Consider the following 18,950-nt stretch of genomic DNA (forward strand, 5'->3'; position numbering starts at 1 on the left):
AGAAGAAGAAGAAGAAGAAGAAGAAGAAGAAGAAGAAGAAGAAGAAGAAGAAGAAGAAGAAGAAGAAGAAGAAAGAAAGAAAGAAGAAAGAAAGGCCACCATTTTTAAACAAGAGACAGATGCAGGGCCTGTTAAAAAAGCAGATTGCCAGGTTCAAACCACTAACCTTCTGATTACTAGTCAAACACTTACTTGTTTTCACCACACAAATATTCCTAAGTCTGTTATTGTTATGTACCATTGAGTCATAATATCCTTATTTAACAAAAAAGAGTTATCCTATAGAGTTCTCCTAGGCTGGATTTTTTATGGGGTCAGATAACTGGATCTTTTCACCTTCAGTGTTGTTGTTATGTGCTGTAGAGTCACCTGCAACCCATAGTGACCCTACGTATAGCAGCTCTGAAGCTTAACCTGTCCTGAGTCACTGTCACTGATTCTGACACACCAACCCCCATTACCCCAATTACTGTATTAAACCATCTCATCTGGGGTCTTTCTCTCCTGTGTCATCCTTCTACCCTTCTGAGCATGTTCAAGATACTTCTCCATGACCACAACTCTAAGGCATTGATTCTTCTGTCATCCTTCGTCATTGTTCAGCTCTCTGATGCATAACAAGTAATTGTGAAGACCAGGGCCTGGATTAGGCACAACTTAGTCTCTAGATTGACATCATTGCATTTAGATGGGTTCAAACGGCCAAACTTTCAGTTAGCAGTTGAACTCTCAGGGCTCCTAACCACTGTATTATCAGCCTTCTAACTTAAAGTTTACAAACTTACTAGCCCTAAATCTGGACTGCCCTGCCTCTTTTTTATCCTTTCATTCATTCTCTCTGTCATAGAGTTGGAACTGATCAATTACTAATTCTCCAGTGGGTTTTCACAGACAGTAAATCACACAGACTATATTGCCCATCTTTTTCCCAAAAGGTAGCTGGTAGATTCAAACTGCCTGCCTTTGAGTTGGCAGTGGAATTTATTATCCACTAGGCCACTAGAGTTCCCTTAATAGCTGTGAAATTCTGAGCAAATTATTTCACATCTTTGCTCATCTGTTTCTCCATCTGTTAAAATTAATAATAAGTTTATTATGGAGATTAGAATGGTTACATTCAGAGTTCTACATAATTGTTGTTGTTAAGGGCAGTCGAATTGCTTGTGACTCATAGAGACCCTATGTACAACAATCCTAAACTCTGCTCTGTCCTGTGCCAATCACACTGTCTCCAATACACTCACACCGATTACCCCAGTCACTGAATCAATCCACCTCATAGAGGGCCTTCCCGTCCTGTGCTGTCCCTCCACCTTCCCAAGCATGATGTCCCTTGCCAAGGGCCGGTCCCTCCTTATAACATGATCAAAGTATGTCAGATGAAGCCTCAGAAGCTTTGTCTCCAAGGAGCAGCCCAGTTTAACCCTCTCCAGGATGAATCTGTTTGTTTAACTAGCAGTCCATGGTACATTCGTCTCCAGCACCACAGCTCAAAGGCATCAGTTCTCCTTCTATCTTGCCTAGTCATTGTCCAACTCTCTGACGCATAACAAGTGATTGCAAAGACCGTGGCCTGTATCAGATGCACCTTAGTCTCCAGAGAGACACCATGTTATTATTATATAAAATTTAATGAAAAGTATGTCATTAGAAAGTTGTACAGTTTGAAGATTCTAACTTTACATGGTATATGTATTCTAGAATTAGTTTTACACTTTAATAAATAAGAATGACTCTCTATGCCATAAGGTATGTGTATATGTTGTAGGATTTCTGATAACTTCTTTAGCAAGGGAACTATTAAATTACCAAAAGGTAGGTAGGAAGACAGACAGATAATATCTCTTCATTGGTTAAAAAAGAATTCTAGTAGTATTATCTAGTAGTATTATCTTCTTCAAATGAAGCCTTTCTCCATGAATTCATATTCCAGAGTAATGCAGGCATTCGGAGTATGGCCATTCGTCACTTTGGTGAATTATTCAAGGACATGAATCAGTATACCTGGATGCTAAATGATGTGGTTTTAGAAGGCTTGGTGCCTCTGATCCTATTTCTGGAGGATACAGAGTTAACAGTAGTTCAAGTAAGTCCTCATTAGCTTTATTGCAAATTGCTTTTATGTAATAATTGTGAGCAGAATCTTACTGATCTTCTATCTTGCAGGCATGCAAATATACATTAGAAGTCTGTTCCACACAATTAAACTGGTCAATAACACCTTGGCTCAAAGAAACACAATACAATTTTGAGGTGGTGGTGCTCAACATCTGTAATAATCTTGTAAGTGACCTTTTAGATTGTGCTAACAGACTAGCTATAGAAATAATTTAGAAGATACGCAGAGTGGTAAAAAGCATGATGGAGCAAGGGTGGATCTTGGAGAACAAATATGAAGAAGAAAATATTAAATAGGTGATTATTCCCAGAGCTTGAGACCAAAGAATACTGGAATTATATATTTCCTTACCCTTAGCACTTGTCTTCAATGTTATCTTCTCCTACCTTCACCCCATTTACTTTGCCTTCTTCCAATCCACCAGTTTTGAACAATGGATGTACATTGAGGTAGGAAGAATATTCCAGATGATTAAGAGGGGAAAAAAATGGAATTGCTTTGCTATTGACACAGGAGCTGTCCTTCTAGAAACCAGTAAGAACTGCAGTGGTAAACAATGGGGAGGAAAGAATGCTAATCAAAGTTTGGAAAGTTGAGTTTGGGAATCCTACAGTAAATCTAGTGAATAGTACTTGCCAGCAAGAGTGAAATTCATATACGGAATCCTCAGGTTTAAAAACAGATCTGCTGGGCACCCGGGGCGCCGAGGCCGAGGCAGAGGCCGGGGAGTTGCGCCTTGCTGACGTGCCCGACCTGCACGGCTCCTCTGAGCCAGCCCTCTTGGCAGCCCGGGCGTCTCAGCGGCTCTGCACAGCACTCCAGCGAAGATGCGGCTGTTCCACCAGCTGCTAAAGCAGCCCGTGCCCAAGCAGATCGAGCGCTATTCGCGCTTCTCGCCGTCGCTGCTCTCCATCAAGCAGTTCCTGGACTTTGGGAGAGACAATGCGTGTGAGAAAACATCATACATGTTTCTCCGAAAGGAGCTGCCTGTGCGACTGGCAAATACAATGAGAGAGGTCAACCTTCTGCCGGACAACTTGCTAAATCGACCTTCCGTGGGCTTGGTGCAGAGCTGGTATATGCAGAGCTTTCTAGAACTTTTGGAATATGAAAACAGGAGCCCTGAAGATCCACAAGTCTTGGATAATTTTCTACAAGTCCTGCTTAAAGTCCGAAACAGACACAATGATGTGGTTCCAACAATGGCACAGGGCGTGATTGAGTACAAAGAGAAGTTTGGTTTAGATCCTTTCATCAGCAGTAACATCCAATATTTTCTTAATCGATTTTACACCAACCGCATCTCTTTTCGCATGCTTATTAATCAGCACACACTTCTGTTCGGTGGTGACACTAATCCTGCTCAGCCTAAACACATAGGAAGCATTGATCCCACCTGTAACGTGGCCGAAGTGGTGAAAGATGCCTATGAAACAGCCAAGATGCTGTGTGAACAATATTACTTGGTAGCTCCAGAGCTGGAAGTTGAAGAATTCAATGCCAAAGCTCCAGACAAACCTATTCAGGTAGTTTATGTGCCCTCACACCTGTTTCACATGCTATTTGAGTTGTTCAAGAACCCAGCTGTTAAAACTCTTGTTACCTTGAGCAAAGAAGACTTATCCATTAAGATAAGTGACCAGGGTGGTGGTGTCCCACTCCGAAAAATAGATCGCCTTTTTAACTACATGTATTCGACTGCACCCAGACCTAGCCTGGAGCCCACCAGAGCCGCCCCGTTGGCTGGATTTGGTTATGGTCTGCCAATTTCTCGTCTGTATGCTAGATATTTCCAGGGAGATCTAAAACTGTATTCCATGGAAGGAGTGGGCACTGACGACGCTGTCATTTATTTGAAGGCTCTTTCAAGTGAATCATTTGAGAGGCTTCCAGTTTTTAATAAGTCAGCATGGCGCCATTACAAGACCACACCTGAAACTGATGACTGGAGCAATTCTAGCAGCGAACCCAGAGATGCTTCAAAATACAAAGCTAAACAGGACAAGGTCAAGACCAATAGAACTTTCTAGAGAACCAAATATTCTGGCTCTCTCTGTGAAGAAAAATCGCCTTCTGCAAGTCAACCAGAGAGCACTTCTTTCAAATACCAACTTCAAGTGCAGAACCATAGTTACTCCAGTGCTTGAATGTGTGTTTTCTCCATACCAGCTGGACCTCTTCCACGGGCAACTCTTTCACAAAAATGAGTTTGTAAATGGAGTAATTTCTTTGGTAGTTCCTTGCTGTTTGTTGTGTTTGGCACCCAGCATACACAAACCTCCCAGCACCTCCTGGGAGTGAAGCACGCCTGTCCTCACCCCCTCCACTTGATTATCATAGAGTCCAGTGTCCGCACTTTCCTCAGGATACCAAACTCTTTTCCCATTCCTGACACAGCAGATAACCTCCTGTTGCTCTTTGTGACCAAATACTATATTTGTCCCAAACCACTGAGCAGAGCCTAGGGAATCTGGATGTTCAGGGCATCCTCTGAGTATGTCTTGATAATTCAATCCCAGAGCCCTTTCTGCCTCATATGCCTTTCTCCCCCATTTTCTGATTTAGACCCTCGCCTTCTTCCATCTGATCATATTTCCATTGTGAGGTATGGGTACTTCCATGTTAGATCTTACTCTTTGATGCATTGATTTTCTTTAAAATTTCATTTGTATACTTCCATTCTGTTGATTAAAGTTATCCAAAAGTTAAAAAAAAAAACAAAAAAAACCCCACAGATCTGCTTTGGTATAACCAACTTGTTTTCTCTTAAAACCTCTCTAGAGGGAACAGATGGGCTTTTAAATGGTTTAAGACAATTTATTTTTCCATTTTTTATTTCCAGTACTTTTCTCACTGGCACTGCATTACAAATATGATATCTGATACCTTGGGGTTTCTGAAGAGCTCCCAAATATACCTGAGAAGAGGATCGGTTATTTTATTAGGTAAATAAAATTCAACATGCATTTCTTAATATGGTTACCTTAAAAAGCACAGGATTGTGGTCCTCTGGGGAGGGAGCAGAGTTGGGATCGCCTTTCTTTTTTGTTTATGACAGACAGCACCTGCCATGGAGGCATCTATGATGAATATAGATTAATATGCATTCTGGGGAAAGAGTTAAATTCTACAACACTGTGACTATTGAGGTGTAATTAAATCCAAGTATCTCCAATAAAATGCATTTCAAAATTTAAGTTGGTGACAGAACAATTTTAACCTTTTGACAATCACTATCCTTTCATCTTTTAACAATCACCTCTTAACACATTTTTTTACTTCTTAACAAATATTTTTATTTCTTATCTTAACACATACGATCCTTTACATCTTACTAACCATTGCCCAATTAACAGACATTACATATTTTTTTAAAAAGTAAAAATATAGACACCATCCATCATGGATTGAATTGAACAAAAAACAAGACAGAATTTAGTAACAAAATAAAGAGATAGTAGCAGGAAAGTGGAAGGAAATCTTTACATTAAAATGAGACAAGTGAAAAATTTAACTATGTTAACGATGATAGTCTACTATATATACCAGATGGTTAAAAGTTGGTAAAGGGTAATGATAAAAATAAGCCACAGGAGCATTTTTTATTTTCTATTTTGATAACTGTTTGTATATGTTGAAACCAAAATGGCATCTTTTAAACGCTTACTCTAAAAAACAGATGTCTTTTATTGTGAGGGGGAAACATGGAGGAAAATAATCTATTTTGTTTCAGCATTTGACAATAAATAACTCACACTTCACTCTTTATAGTTGAAAAAATTAATGAATGAGGTCTGGGCGAGGTAGAAAAAGAGTCCATGCTGATGTTTTTGTTTTCTTTAGAATAAAAACCTTTTAAAGCAATAGGTATTTGAAAACACTAAAAGATGGCTCTAAGATTGCCTAGAGATGCATTGCTTTGAAGAAAGCAAAGAAAGTGGCTAGATAATATGATAAGATGCATTTTCATAATGTACAGTGGAGTAACTTTAATTCTAACTTATGCATAGGGTACGTGGCAAAACTGTGCGGCCATTTACTACTCAGAATTGAAGTTGAAGTTATGCTTGATGGTAAGTGTTAAAGCTACAGAAACGTCTAAGTAAATTCAGTAAAATCTAGCCACGTGTAAGCTCTATAATGGTGCCAAGGATGAGAGGAGTGTGAAGATAGTAGGAGGAGAAGGGAACAACCCATTGTAGTGTAGTGGTAGAGCCCAGATTGGAAAATAGTTGAAATGAGAAAAAGCAGTAACAAGCATTGTTTAATAATTGGCACATGGAATGTTTGTAGCTTGAATGTTGGAAAACTGGATATTGTTAAAAATGAAATGGAATTCATGATTATTGACATACTAAGCATTAGTGGGATATGATGGACCATCTATGGCCACTTTAAATCAGATAACAATCATAGGATATACTATGCATGGGATGAAAAACAGAATAAGAATGGTTGTGCATTCAGAACCAAAGAGTAAATTTCAAGTTCTATCCTGAAATACGATGTTGTGAGTGACAGGATAATATCCATATGCATACAAGGAAGATCAGTTAACATGACTATTATTCAAGTATATGCTCCTACATCTAGTGCCAAAGAGGAAGAAATTGGGAATTTTTACCAAATTTTGCAGTCTGAAATTGATCAAACATGCAATCAGGATGTGTTAGTGATAACTGGTGACTGGAATGCAAAAGTAAGAAACAATGAAGAAGGACCAGTAGTTGGAAAATATCGGCTTGGTGACAGAAATAAGGCTGGAAATAGAATGACTGAAATTTGTATTTACAATGATTTATTCATTGCCAATACTTTTTCTGAAAGACACAAAAGATAACTTTACACATGGATTTCACCTGATGGGCAGCATAGGAACTAAATTAACTACATTTGTGGATGAAATCATTGGAGAAGCTCAGTATTATCAGTCAAACTAGGCCAGGGGAAGACTGTAGGTCGGATCATCAATTACTCATATGCAAGTTTAAATTGAGGCTAAAGAAAATGAAAATAAGTGCAAAGGAACCAAAATATGATCTTGAATCAACTCCTTCAGAATTTCATGATCATTTTAAGAATAGGTTTGAGGCTTTGAATACAAATGATAGAAAACCAGATGAGTTGTGGGATGATACCAAGAATATAATCCATTAAGAAAGTAAAAGGTCATTACAAAAACAAAAGAGAAATAAAAAATTGAAATGGCTGTCAGAAGAGACTCTAAAGATTGCAGTGGAACATTGAGGAGGCAAATCTAAAGGAAAACATGTTAAAGTGAAAGAGCTGAACAGACAGTTTCAAAGGACATCTCAGGAGGACAAAGCAAAATATTATAATGGAATGTGCAGAGAGCTGGAATTGGAGAATAAAAAGGGAAGAACTTGCTCTGCATTTCTCAAGCTGAAAGAACTGAAGAACAAATTTAATCTTCATGTCACAATGTTGAAAGATGTTATGGCCAATATATCAAATGACCCAGAAAGCATCAAAAGTACCAGAAAGAATTGATAGACACTGAAAAACTTCAGGAAGTACCATATGAACAGGATAAAATGGTAATGAAAGAGGATGTGGAAGTGGCATTGAAGGCATTGGCAAAAAAATAAGGCCCCAGGAATAGATGGGATACCAACTGACTTGTTTCAATTAACAGATGCAACCTTGGATGCACTTACCAGTCTATGCCAGGAAATTTGGATGATGGCTGTCTGGCTAATGGATTGGAAGAAGTCCATAGTTGTTACTATTCCCAAGAAGGGTGATCCAACTGAATGTGGAAATTATTGAAAATTATCATTGATAGCACATGAAAGCAAAATAATGCTGAAGATCACTCAAAAGTAGCTGGAACAGTACATAGATAGGGACTTGCCAGAAGTTCATGTGGGAATTAAAAGAGGCCATGGCACCAGAGATATCATTGCTGATGTCAGATGGATCCGGAGTAAAATTAAGGAATGCCAGAAGAAGGTCTATTTGTGTTTTATGCACTGTGCAAAGGTGTTTTACTGTGTGGATCATGACAAGTTGTGGCTTACATTGAGGAGAATGGGAAACCCAGAGTGCCTGATTGTGCTCATTGGAAATCTATACCTGGAGCAGGAGGCTATTGTACGAATGGAGCAAGGAAACACTGCATGTTTTAGAATTGGGAAGGGAGTGCATCAGGGATGTATTCTATCTCCACACCTGTTCAATCTATATGCTGAGCAAATTATTCAACATGATGGACTCTGAAGAGAAATGTGGCATCAGGACTGGAGGGAAGACTCATCAATAACCTGTATTATGCGGATAACACAACCTTGCTTGCTGAAAGTGAGGAGGACTTGAAGCACTTGTTGTGGAAGATCAAGGAATGCAGCCTTCAGTATGGATTGCATCTCAATATCAAGAGAACAAAGATTCATACCACTGGACCAATGGGTAGTGTCATGATGGATGGAGAGGAGATTGAAACTGTCAACAGCTTCATCTTGCTTGGATACACAATTAACACCCTTGAAATGAGCAATCAGGAATTAAGTAGATGCACTGCAATAGGAAAATCTGCAGTTAGAGACTTTTCAACATCATTGAGGAGTAGTGATGTCAGCTTGAGGACTAAGGTGCATCTGATTTAGGCCATGGTCTTCCCAATTACTAGCTATGCATCCAAGACCTGGACAATGAATAAGAATGACAGAAAAAGAATTGATGCCTTTGAGCTGTGGTGTTGGGGAAGAGCACTGAACATCCCATGGATGGCCAAGAAAACAAACAGATATGTCTTGGGGAAGGTGCAGCTGGAGTGCTCTTTGGTTGTTGTTGTTGTTATGTGCCATCGAGTCGCTTGTGACTCATAGCGACCCTATGTACAACAGCCCTAAACTCTGCTCTGTCCTGTGCCAATCGCACTGTCTCTGACACTCCCATCCCAATTATCCCAGTCACTGAATCAATCCACCTCATAGAGGGCCTTCCTCTCCTGCGCCGTCCCTCCACCCTCCCAAGCATGATGTCCCTCTCTAAGGACCGGTCTCTCCTCACAACATGTCCAAAGTATGTTAGACGGAACCTCAGAATCCTTGCCTCCAAGGAGCCACCCGGTTTAACCCTTTCCAGGACAAATCTGTTTGTTTTCCTAGCAGTCCATGGTATTCTCAATACTCTTCTATGTGCTCTTTGGAGGCAATAATAATGAGGCATTGCTTTATATGCTTTGGATATATTGCTAGGAAGTGCTGTTCCTTGGAGAAGGACATTATGTTGTGAAAGTTGGAGGGTCGGCAAAGGAGAGGAAGACCCTCAACCAGGTGGATTGACAAGATGACTGCTGCAATGGGCTCTTGTTGTGTCAGCAAGAGTGAGGATGGCGCAGGACAGGACTAGGTTCAGATCTTTTGTTCATTGGGTCACTATGAGTTGTACTCAACTCATTGGTACCTAATAAGGGAATAATCAGTGAAAAGACTGGGTTTAAAATACATCTTCAATCTCTGTTTTTCACACTCCCTATTTCAAACTCTCCATTAATCTCACACATAGTCTTAGACCTAGCTCATATCCCAAATCCCTCTGGAACTAAAGAGTGGGGAGCTCTTTCTCTCATTCATGCAACATAATTGTCCCAGTGTCTACTATGTGATAGTACTACTCTAATCTCTGGATATACATCAGCAAATAAAAAAGTTTCTTCCTTAGGGAATTTCCAATTTAGTAGATCCAATGCCACCTGCCACTGAGCAGATTCTGGTTCATAATGACCATATAATAAGAGTAGAAGACCTCATAGGGTTTCCAAAGCCAGAAATCTCTACAGAAGTAGACTATCATATCTCTCTCCTACAATGCAACTGATGGGTTCCATGTGCCAACTTTTCACATATCAGTTAAGTACTTTAACCACTACAAGAGCTCCTAACTTAGTATATACTAAAACAACAACAAAAAACTCCAAAACCATTGCCTTTAAGCAATCATGAAACTGTGCTTCCATAAAGATTACAAATGTTTAAACACTTGGGATATTATTTTTATTATCATTTGTTTATAATTGCTAAGTAAACTGATTCATGATGGCACTAAATATGTTGAGAGGGACTATGCTCTATATGATTCTGAGTGCTGGTTTTTCACAAGTAAATAAATAGACCCTTTTATTCCAGGTGTCTCCAAGTGGACTTTTTTGGTTAGCTCTGTTGTAGGGGTTACTTTAAGTTGAAACCCACTTGATGGCAAAGGGTTTAAATTTTTCCAGGAGTGCATTCCTGCATCTTTATCTCCTAGAGCAGCTAATGAATTAGGTCAGCACACGTTTCAATGAGCAAATGAAAACTTAACCACCAAGGTACAGCAGCTTCTCAATTGGTGAATGGTAATTAAGAGTAAAATCGTATCAGGACCTCAAACATTTCTCTCTTCTCTGTCTTGTCTATTGGCCTGGTGACACAGTAGTTAAAGGCTGGCAGTTAACCAAAGGCTTGGCAGTTAAACACACTGAACAACTCCTCAAGAAAGAGCAAATGGTTTACTTCTGTAAAGAGCACAACCAGCAAAATCCTATGGAAAATTTCTACTCTGTCATACAGGATTACAATATGCTGTAATAAACTCATATACCCCCAAACACCATAACACCTGAGTTTCTGAGTGGTACAATTGATTAACACAGGTAGCTGCTAACCAGAAGTCCACTCGGGCGCATCTGGACTAAAAAGTCCCCATTATTTACTTCTGAAAAATCAGCCATTGAACATGCATGGAGTCACAATGAATTAGAATTTACTTGGCAATTGTATAATAGATAGGCAGACAGATAGATGGAAAGAAATACAGACATATATACCCTCCAGGAGATAGAAATATAGACATATATACCCTCCAGGATCAAAATGATAAACAGATGAGGTAGAAAACAAGAGGGTTACCTTGCATTCTTTTTCATTTGTTCATTCATTCAATAGATACACATTAACTGACTGCCTATCAGATGCTAGGTATTAGAATTCTCTCTTCCTTTCTTGGAAAACATGCTTTCTTCTTTCTCTATTCCTACTCTTTCTTTTCCTGCTCTTTCTTTTCCTTTTCTAAATTTTTTTTATTATGTAAGAAAAGAATTATTACTCATTATACCACTATCTGTAAATTATAATAGTAACATCTTGGAATATACATACCTATTTTCCCTGATGTTTAAATAATATAGACATAATACATACTCATTTTTTAAAATCATATAACTACATGGGATTTTTAAAAATTTACGCACATACTAGAAATATTTTCCATGCCACAAAATTCATTTTTGCATCTTAATAAGTGCCTAACACTTCTTTGGCGAGTAAAACTCACCAACAAATCTGAAGGAGAACGGTTAGATAATCTTCTCCCGTTAAGATTTTACAACTTTGGAAACTCACTGGAGGTTTGCTGCTAGTCAGAATGTACTTGATGGTTAAAAGTTTTGTTTGGGATTTTGGTAGTTTTTAGTTTTATAATTATTAATTTAAACAAGTTCTTATTGATTAACTGGTTGATCCCAATTTAAATTGATTATAACTCTCTTCATTACAATGAGCAATATAGAACCTCCTTATGAGTGCATAAAGTGCCCTGTTGGCATAAAGTGTAACATATAAATAATATTGTTAATGGAAAGGGCAGTGGTTCAAATCCACTAATAGCTCCATGGCAGAAATATGGGCAATCTCATCCCATAAATATTTACCACCTTGGAAACATGATAGAGGGGTTTTAGAAGTTGGAATCAACTAGAGGGGAGTGGATTTGTTTAGGGGTTATGAATATATGTTTTTACTATCTAGCAAGTGACTGCAGCAATGGATATAAGCATTGCTGAGACTTCGAGGATGGTGCATGATCCAGCTGAGTTGTTTTGTTCTTTTATGTTGTGTGGGTCCCTATGACCCCATGCCAACTTGATGGCACCTAACAACAACAGCACTACATAGCAGTAGCAGCTGCAACAAAATGCTCAGCTTATAATTAGTGGTTGGAGAATAGTATTTAGAAAATATTACCATTTTTGTTTTCGTAGAGTCAGATAGGGATATAGAATAAAACTTGTTAGATGCACTTGGTTAGTTCAGGATGGATGTGCAACTTTGTGAATGGTGTGAGCTCTGTAATGTTAGATCTTTTAGGGTTCTAAGAAAATGGCAAATGTCTTGAACTAAAATGTCTTGTGCTATTTCAGCCGTTGACAAAATGCTGAGGGATGAAGACCCTTTAGTCAGGGAGTTGGCCGCAAAAACCCAGAATCTTTTTAAGGAGATAGCCCATGGATTGACCTCCTCAAGTATTAAGCAAGCCTTCCGAAGATTGTTTAGCTTCCTTTACATGAAAAAACTGAAGCTGATTTATAATTATACTGGGACTGACACCTTGATAGTCAATAACGAACAACATAAATATAGGAAGCGTTATGAGGAAATCCTTCCTGAAGAGAATTTTGAAGATTTTCACCAAGAGTGAGAAGTCCATCAATGCCTTTCAAGCAGATTTCAGAAGAATGCTTTTTTTCTTTCCCTCTTGTTAATTTGAGTTTATTTATAGACATCTTTGTGCATGTAGGGCGCAAGAAACTTTCACTGCCTCCTTATTTCTTCACTCAGAGGAATCTGAAATATCTGTTTCCTGTCTACAACAGTAATCAGAAGCTATACTTCATCAAATGTACTAATAAAAGTGAAAAAAATAAAAACACAAACTGTGTGTTTCATGAATAACCAACACCAAATTTGAAACTAAATCACCACACATCTCTGAGAACTTTCTAAGTGTCAGACACGATGGGAGGTGTTGTAGGCACATGGATGGTATAGACAAGAGTCCCATCCTCCAGTAGATCACTATCCAGGGATGTCTATCCTGCTGGGAAGAACACTACCTAGAATAGCATTCCCAAAGGACACTCTAATTTGTAGGGTGAAGGCAAGAGGGAAATTTACACCAGGTAAAGAAGAAAGCTAAGGAGCTCTGGTGGCCTAGTGGCAAGAAGCTGCACTGCAATCTCAGAGGTGTGTGGTTCAAATCCACCAGATGCTTTGCTGGAGAAGGACGGACAATCTCCTCCTATACCAGTCAGTCAGTTCGAATTTGGTGAGAATCTGAGAAGATTGTTGTGCACTAATGAGTCTAAACTGTTTAAAAGGAAAAGTATATCATCAGATATAGTGGCTCTTCATTTGCTTTCCAGACTAAGTCCAAAATGTTACCCTGATATATAAATGTCTTTTAGGAACTTGCTTTGTTTAAAGCACCAGATTCAGCTCTCACACCTCCTACATTATAGCCCTCCCACCCTCTGTCTTATCCTACTGTAAAACATTAGCCACACCAACCTACTCATATAGATGAAAGTTCTCGTCCTCTGTTGATTCTGGTGTGGTGACTTTATAATCTGACAACTTGTAGTTAATGTAGATTTTCATATTTCCTTGGGCTTATCTTACTGGCACTTGAGCTCTTGAGCTGTTCCACCAGCCCCTGGAATCTCCTCCATTTCTTGATTTGTGGGCCAGGTGTGCATTTAGTTGTGTTGGTAAAGGACACCAGCTTCTCCTGCAGGATCCTCACACCATTTAAAGGCATGGTTCCAGCTTGAATTTACAGGCTCTTGTTCTTTCTTCACACCCTTCCCTGCCCCACCTGCTTTGTATCCATCCTTCTATGTCTGCAGACTTTGAGATTCAGCACTGGAATATGAACAGTATGGAAGTTAGCATTGAATTTTAGCCACTACTGTATTCCAAACCCCAGATTCATAAGCAAGTTCATGTCATTTAAAATGAAATAGAAATATATTTCTTACCATTCCTTTACAAATTCTTTAGTGATAGAAACTATGTCTATTGCTGTCATTGAATTTCCAGAGTTTAGTACAATTATGTTATGCTTAGCTATGTTGTTGTTATGTGCCATTGTGTTGATTGTGACCTGTAACGATCCCATGAACAACAGATCTGACCCTGGCTCTGACCTATGCCATTCTCATGATCTCTGATATACTTGACATTTTTAACAGTCACTATGTCAATCCCCCTTGTTGAGGTTCCTCTGCTCCTATGCTGAGCCTCCATCTTTGTAAGGAACTTGATAAATATTAAGATAATTGGAGGGGGGGAACTAGGTATTATGTCAACAAATTTAAGCTGGAGAAGTTGAACATAATCTATTGGAGCAAAACATCATGCAATTACAATAGAATTTTAGGAGAAGTTACGTAGCAGTCTGCTGGAAACTGACAAAGGAGAGAAAGAAGTTGCAAAATCCACTCAAACCACTGGTTCAGTTACCATAGCATGCTTTTGTTGTCGTTTTATACCATACAGTCAGATCCAATTCAGCTGAGTCTCTAGAAGATTTTCTGAGGCAGTAAATTGCCCAAGATAATTCCTCCTCTTTCTCTGGAAACTGCAAATGGGTTTGAACTACTTGCCTTTGAGTTGTCACTGCAACTCCTTATAACTAAATCAATAAAAGCTCTCTAATCATACCATATTATTACCGTGTACTGTTGAGTCAGGACCAATCCATAGCTGACCCTTCAGCAAGTTTTCAGAGGCAGTTAATTACAAGGAAGGAAATTTTTCCTCTATCTCCCAAGCACCAGCTGGCAGATTCAAACCCCAGTGCAATTCCTTACCACTAGGCCACCAGCCTTCCCTTTACCATAGCACAGTTGTAGAGATCTTTGAACATTTCAAAATACAGTATTTTACTTTTCAAAAAGGAGCCCTACTAGCTAACTGGTGAGGACTTTCTCTGCCAACCCAAAGGCATGAGGTTTGAATCCATAGGGGAAAAAATATGGGAAATCTCCTTCCATGCAATTGACAGTCTCTGAAAAACTGCTGGAGAATCAGTTGTGAGTCATTTCTGACTTAGCAACACATAACAACAACAGCTTTCCACAAAAGTCACTGCTCTGTTTCATTCTCCCAATTTGAGTGAGGACAGGGTACAATGTGAAAATCAAGGTTTCAAAAAATTAAGCCATTTTATTAGGCAAGTCAGCTCATTAGATCCAGAATTGGAGTAGAATTCAGCACATTTACTCTCCAATGCTCTGTTTTCTTCTCTCCCTCTGCCTCCACCAACGTATTGTGACAAAGGGAGAACTTGAATCTGGTTGTTGTTGTTGTTGTTTGTTGTTGTTGTTGTTTTTATGTGCCCTCGAGTCGCTTGCAACTCATAGCGACCCTATGCACAACAGCCCTAAACTCCACTCTGTCCTGTGCCAATCGCACTGCTTCTGACACACCCATCCTGATTACCCCAGTCACTGAATCAATACACTTCATAGAGGGTCTTCCCCTCCTGCGCTGTCCCTCCACCCTCCCAAGCATGATGCCCCTCTCTAAGGACCTGTCCATCCTTACAACATGTCCAAAGTATGTCGGACAAAGCTCCAGAATCCTTGCCTCCAAGGAGCAGCCTGGTTTAACTCTCTCCTGGATTAATCTGTTTGTTTCCTTGGCAGTTCATAGTACACTCAATACTCTTCTCCAGCACCACAGTTCAAAGGCATCAATTATTCTTCTATCCTTCCTAGTCATTGTCCAACTCTGATACATAACAAGTGATTGCAAAGACCATAGACTGTATCAGATGCACCTTAGTCTCCAGAGTGACACCATTGCTCTTCAGTACCTTGGAGAGGTTCCTAACAGCAGGCTTTCCCATCACAATACGGTTTTTTTATTTCCTGGCTACTGGTGCCAAGAGTGTTGACCGTGGAGCCATGCAGAATAAAGTTGTGAACAATCTCAATCTCTTCACCATCCATCCTGATGCTGCCAATTGGTCCATTGGTGAGAATCTTTGTCTTCTTGACATTGAACCTCAATACATACTGACGGCTGCAGTCCTTGACCCTCTGCAGCAAGCATTTCAGGTCCTCCTCAGTTTCAGGAAGCAGGGTTCTGTCATCTGCATAACACAGATTGTTAATAGATCTTTCACCAATCCTGACACCACACTTCTCCTCATAGAGCCCACCCTCTCAGATAATCTGTTCTGCATACAAGTTGAAAAGGTATGGAGATAGGACACATCCCTGGCATACACCTTTCCCAATTTTGAACCATGCAGAGTTTCCTTGCTCTGTTCTGACGACTGCCTCTTGGTCCAAGTATAGGTTTCGCATTAGAATGATCAAGTGTTCTGGGATTCCCATTCTTCTCAGAGTCAGCCACAGTTATGGATTGGAAAAGAAATGGGGTGTGTGTGTGTATACACACACACACACACATACATACATACATACATATATACATATATATATACATACATCTATCTATATCTCTATAACTATCTCTGTATTTCTATCTATCTCTATCTCTATCTCTGTCTCTATCTCCATCTCTATCTATCTAATCTACTTTTAAGGAGTACTGGTGGCTAGCAGTAAGGAATTGCACTGCCAGCTCAAAGTCAAACAGAGCACATTGGGCACTCCAAAGGAAAAAGACTCCAAAGGACAATCTCCTCCTACGCAATTTATAGCCTCTGAATAAGTACTCTTTTACAATGTATGCCAGAGAGACTTTATCAAATAATGAGACCACAGTTTCATAAAATTCATATTACTAGCATTACATTAATATGTCTTATTGGAATTAGATCACTATTATGAAACAATTGTGAGAACTGAAGCACTAAAATATTGCACACAAATTCAGGTAATTTTGCTCTTAATATTAAGGCCAATATTTTATCCCTTTGCACATGGTTTTAAGTTGATGCCTTTCTCTTTCCTATTTACTCTCATTTTACACCACCTTTGAAGTGTCACAAGATAAAATATTCCTTCATGAACTATCAACTACAGAGAAAAGTATTTCATTAAGGTGTTTTAACTACAGCAAAGGGAATTAAAACCAGGTGGTAAGAAACTGTACCGCAAATCCAAAGGCATGCAGTTCCAAGCCACCAGCTGCTCCATGGGGAAAGGATGGCCAGTCTCCTCCTGTGTGACTTACCGTCTCTGAAAACCCACTGGAGGGTCAACTATGGGTTAGTTCCAACTCAACAATATACAAAAATTATAGAAATATGGCAGAAAATTCCCAGTAAAATGATTATCTGGGCAGATAGTGGCTAAAAGGAACATGCTGTCCATTGCAGTAAAGAAGCAGATGCTGCAAAATGAGATTTCACAATGTTCTTCAAGCAGATATAAAGAGTATAAATCAACAAGTCTGAACAGACAGATAATATTTGAATGGATGATTATGTAACACTTGAGAATTTGGGAGTGTTTTCTCCTTGTTCATAAAATGTTCATCATTTTGCAGATGTGTTTACTAAAAAAAATTCCTAAAAGTAATCCCAACAGTAAAGCAAAACTTGTGAAAATAAATGGAATTTTAATGCATGTGGATCATATTACAACTATTTCAAACATTGATTAATGAAAACATGTTTTTAAATAAAAACATTATTTCAAATCATTAAGGTTGACTCATTATTTTTTCCAGTTTGCTAAGAGAAAGAATGTTATTTTAAAAACTAAGGTGCATCTGATCCAATCATGGTATTTTTAGTTGCTTCATATGCATCTAAAAGTTGGGTAGTGGGTAAGGAATACTGAAGAACTGATGCCTTTGAATTCTGATGTTGAGCAACAATATTGACAAGAACATAGCCTTCCAAAAGAACAAAGAAATCTGTGTTAAAAGGGTGCAGCCAGAATATTACTTTGTTGTTGTTGTTGATTGCCTTTCATAGAGCAGGAGTCGTAGCAGCCCTAAGGACAAAAGAGAGAGACTAGTGAAACTTCATCTCACTTACTTTGGCAAGAAGGATCAGTCCCTAAAAAGGATATCATGCTGGGAAAGGTCAGAGAAGGGAAAGACCTTTCACAGTTTGTGTTGGCCGTGTTACTTTAGTAGTGGGCCTGAGCACAATAGAGATTGTGAGAACGGCACAGGACTGGCCATGGTTTCTATCTATTTTACACAGGGTTGCCATGAGTCAGAGCCAAATCAAGTACCCCTGACAGCAACAACCACAACCAAAAGTTATAATTACAAATTAACAGATATTTATCTGATTTTTCAGTTTCCGTGTATTTCCCAGTTCCTCCTCATATAGGCTTTTATGTCTACACTGAGCCTGCTAGTTACTTTTTATTGAACTTCTTTAGTGCCAAGGACGTTATATGTATTATATAATTTAATCCTCCTAGTAACCTTCTAAAGGCAAGCCACTTTTTATCCCTTCTATATAGATAAAAAAGCAAGGCACACAGAAAAGAATTCGCCCAAGGACACACAACTACTAAGTGGAAGTTCAAAGATTCAAAACCAGGCTTTCTGACTCTAACTCATTCAGCTCTCTGCTAAATTCTGTGAATTCCAAGTCATATTAGTTTCATAACATGAGACAACCGTACTTTGTGATTATAGTACCTTACAGTCATATAAAGATTATTTTCAAAAATCTTTTTCATCTGTTACCTTTACAATATCCTTATTAGTTGCAGGAACAGTATGTCCCTACTTAAGATAGTAAAAAAAAAAAAAAAAGAGTTTATAGGTTTATTGCTTTTCTTAAATCAAATGATGGTTACAGAATGGCTAGTCACAGTTTTGGAGAGGTGACCTCGGTCCATCAGAAGAACACATAATCTGTTTTCTAAAACCAAGCCTAGGAACACTGTCTGAAATTCTTTCCTTTGTTCATTGAGTCAATATTTATTTAATACAGTCTACTAGGCAGTTCTGGAAATACTGAAATGAAATAGGCATAGACTTTGCCATCTAGGAAGTGGGCAATATTAAACAAATATGCAATACTACAAATACATATACTACTGTCA

At 38.9% G+C, this 18,950-nt stretch overlaps 1 protein-coding gene and 1 pseudogene across 1 annotated transcript in view; both read left to right on the forward strand.

Annotated features, from left to right (window-relative positions):
• The window catches only part of MROH9 (maestro heat-like repeat family member 9), a 100,101-nt gene extending 87,503 nt beyond the window's left edge, over positions 1 to 12,598 (forward strand). Inside the window, exons 16-20 of the mRNA XM_006887462.1 lie at positions 1,934 to 2,086; positions 2,167 to 2,283; positions 4,962 to 5,064; positions 6,130 to 6,192; positions 12,321 to 12,598. Coding sequence (XP_006887524.1) covers positions 1,934 to 2,086; positions 2,167 to 2,283; positions 4,962 to 5,064; positions 6,130 to 6,192; positions 12,321 to 12,598 — 714 coding nt within the window. The remainder of the gene's footprint in view (positions 1 to 1,933; positions 2,087 to 2,166; positions 2,284 to 4,961; positions 5,065 to 6,129; positions 6,193 to 12,320) is intronic.
• On the forward strand, positions 2,947 to 4,149 carry LOC102868918 (annotated as a pseudogene).
• Positions 12,599 to 18,950: the final 6,352 nt, after the last annotated feature.

This window comes from Elephantulus edwardii, unplaced genomic scaffold (genome assembly GCF_000299155.1).
Source record: "Elephantulus edwardii isolate Elephantulus edwardi_28Jun2011 unplaced genomic scaffold, EleEdw1.0 scaffold00057, whole genome shotgun sequence".
Taxonomy (NCBI): Eukaryota; Metazoa; Chordata; class Mammalia; order Macroscelidea; family Macroscelididae; genus Elephantulus; species Elephantulus edwardii.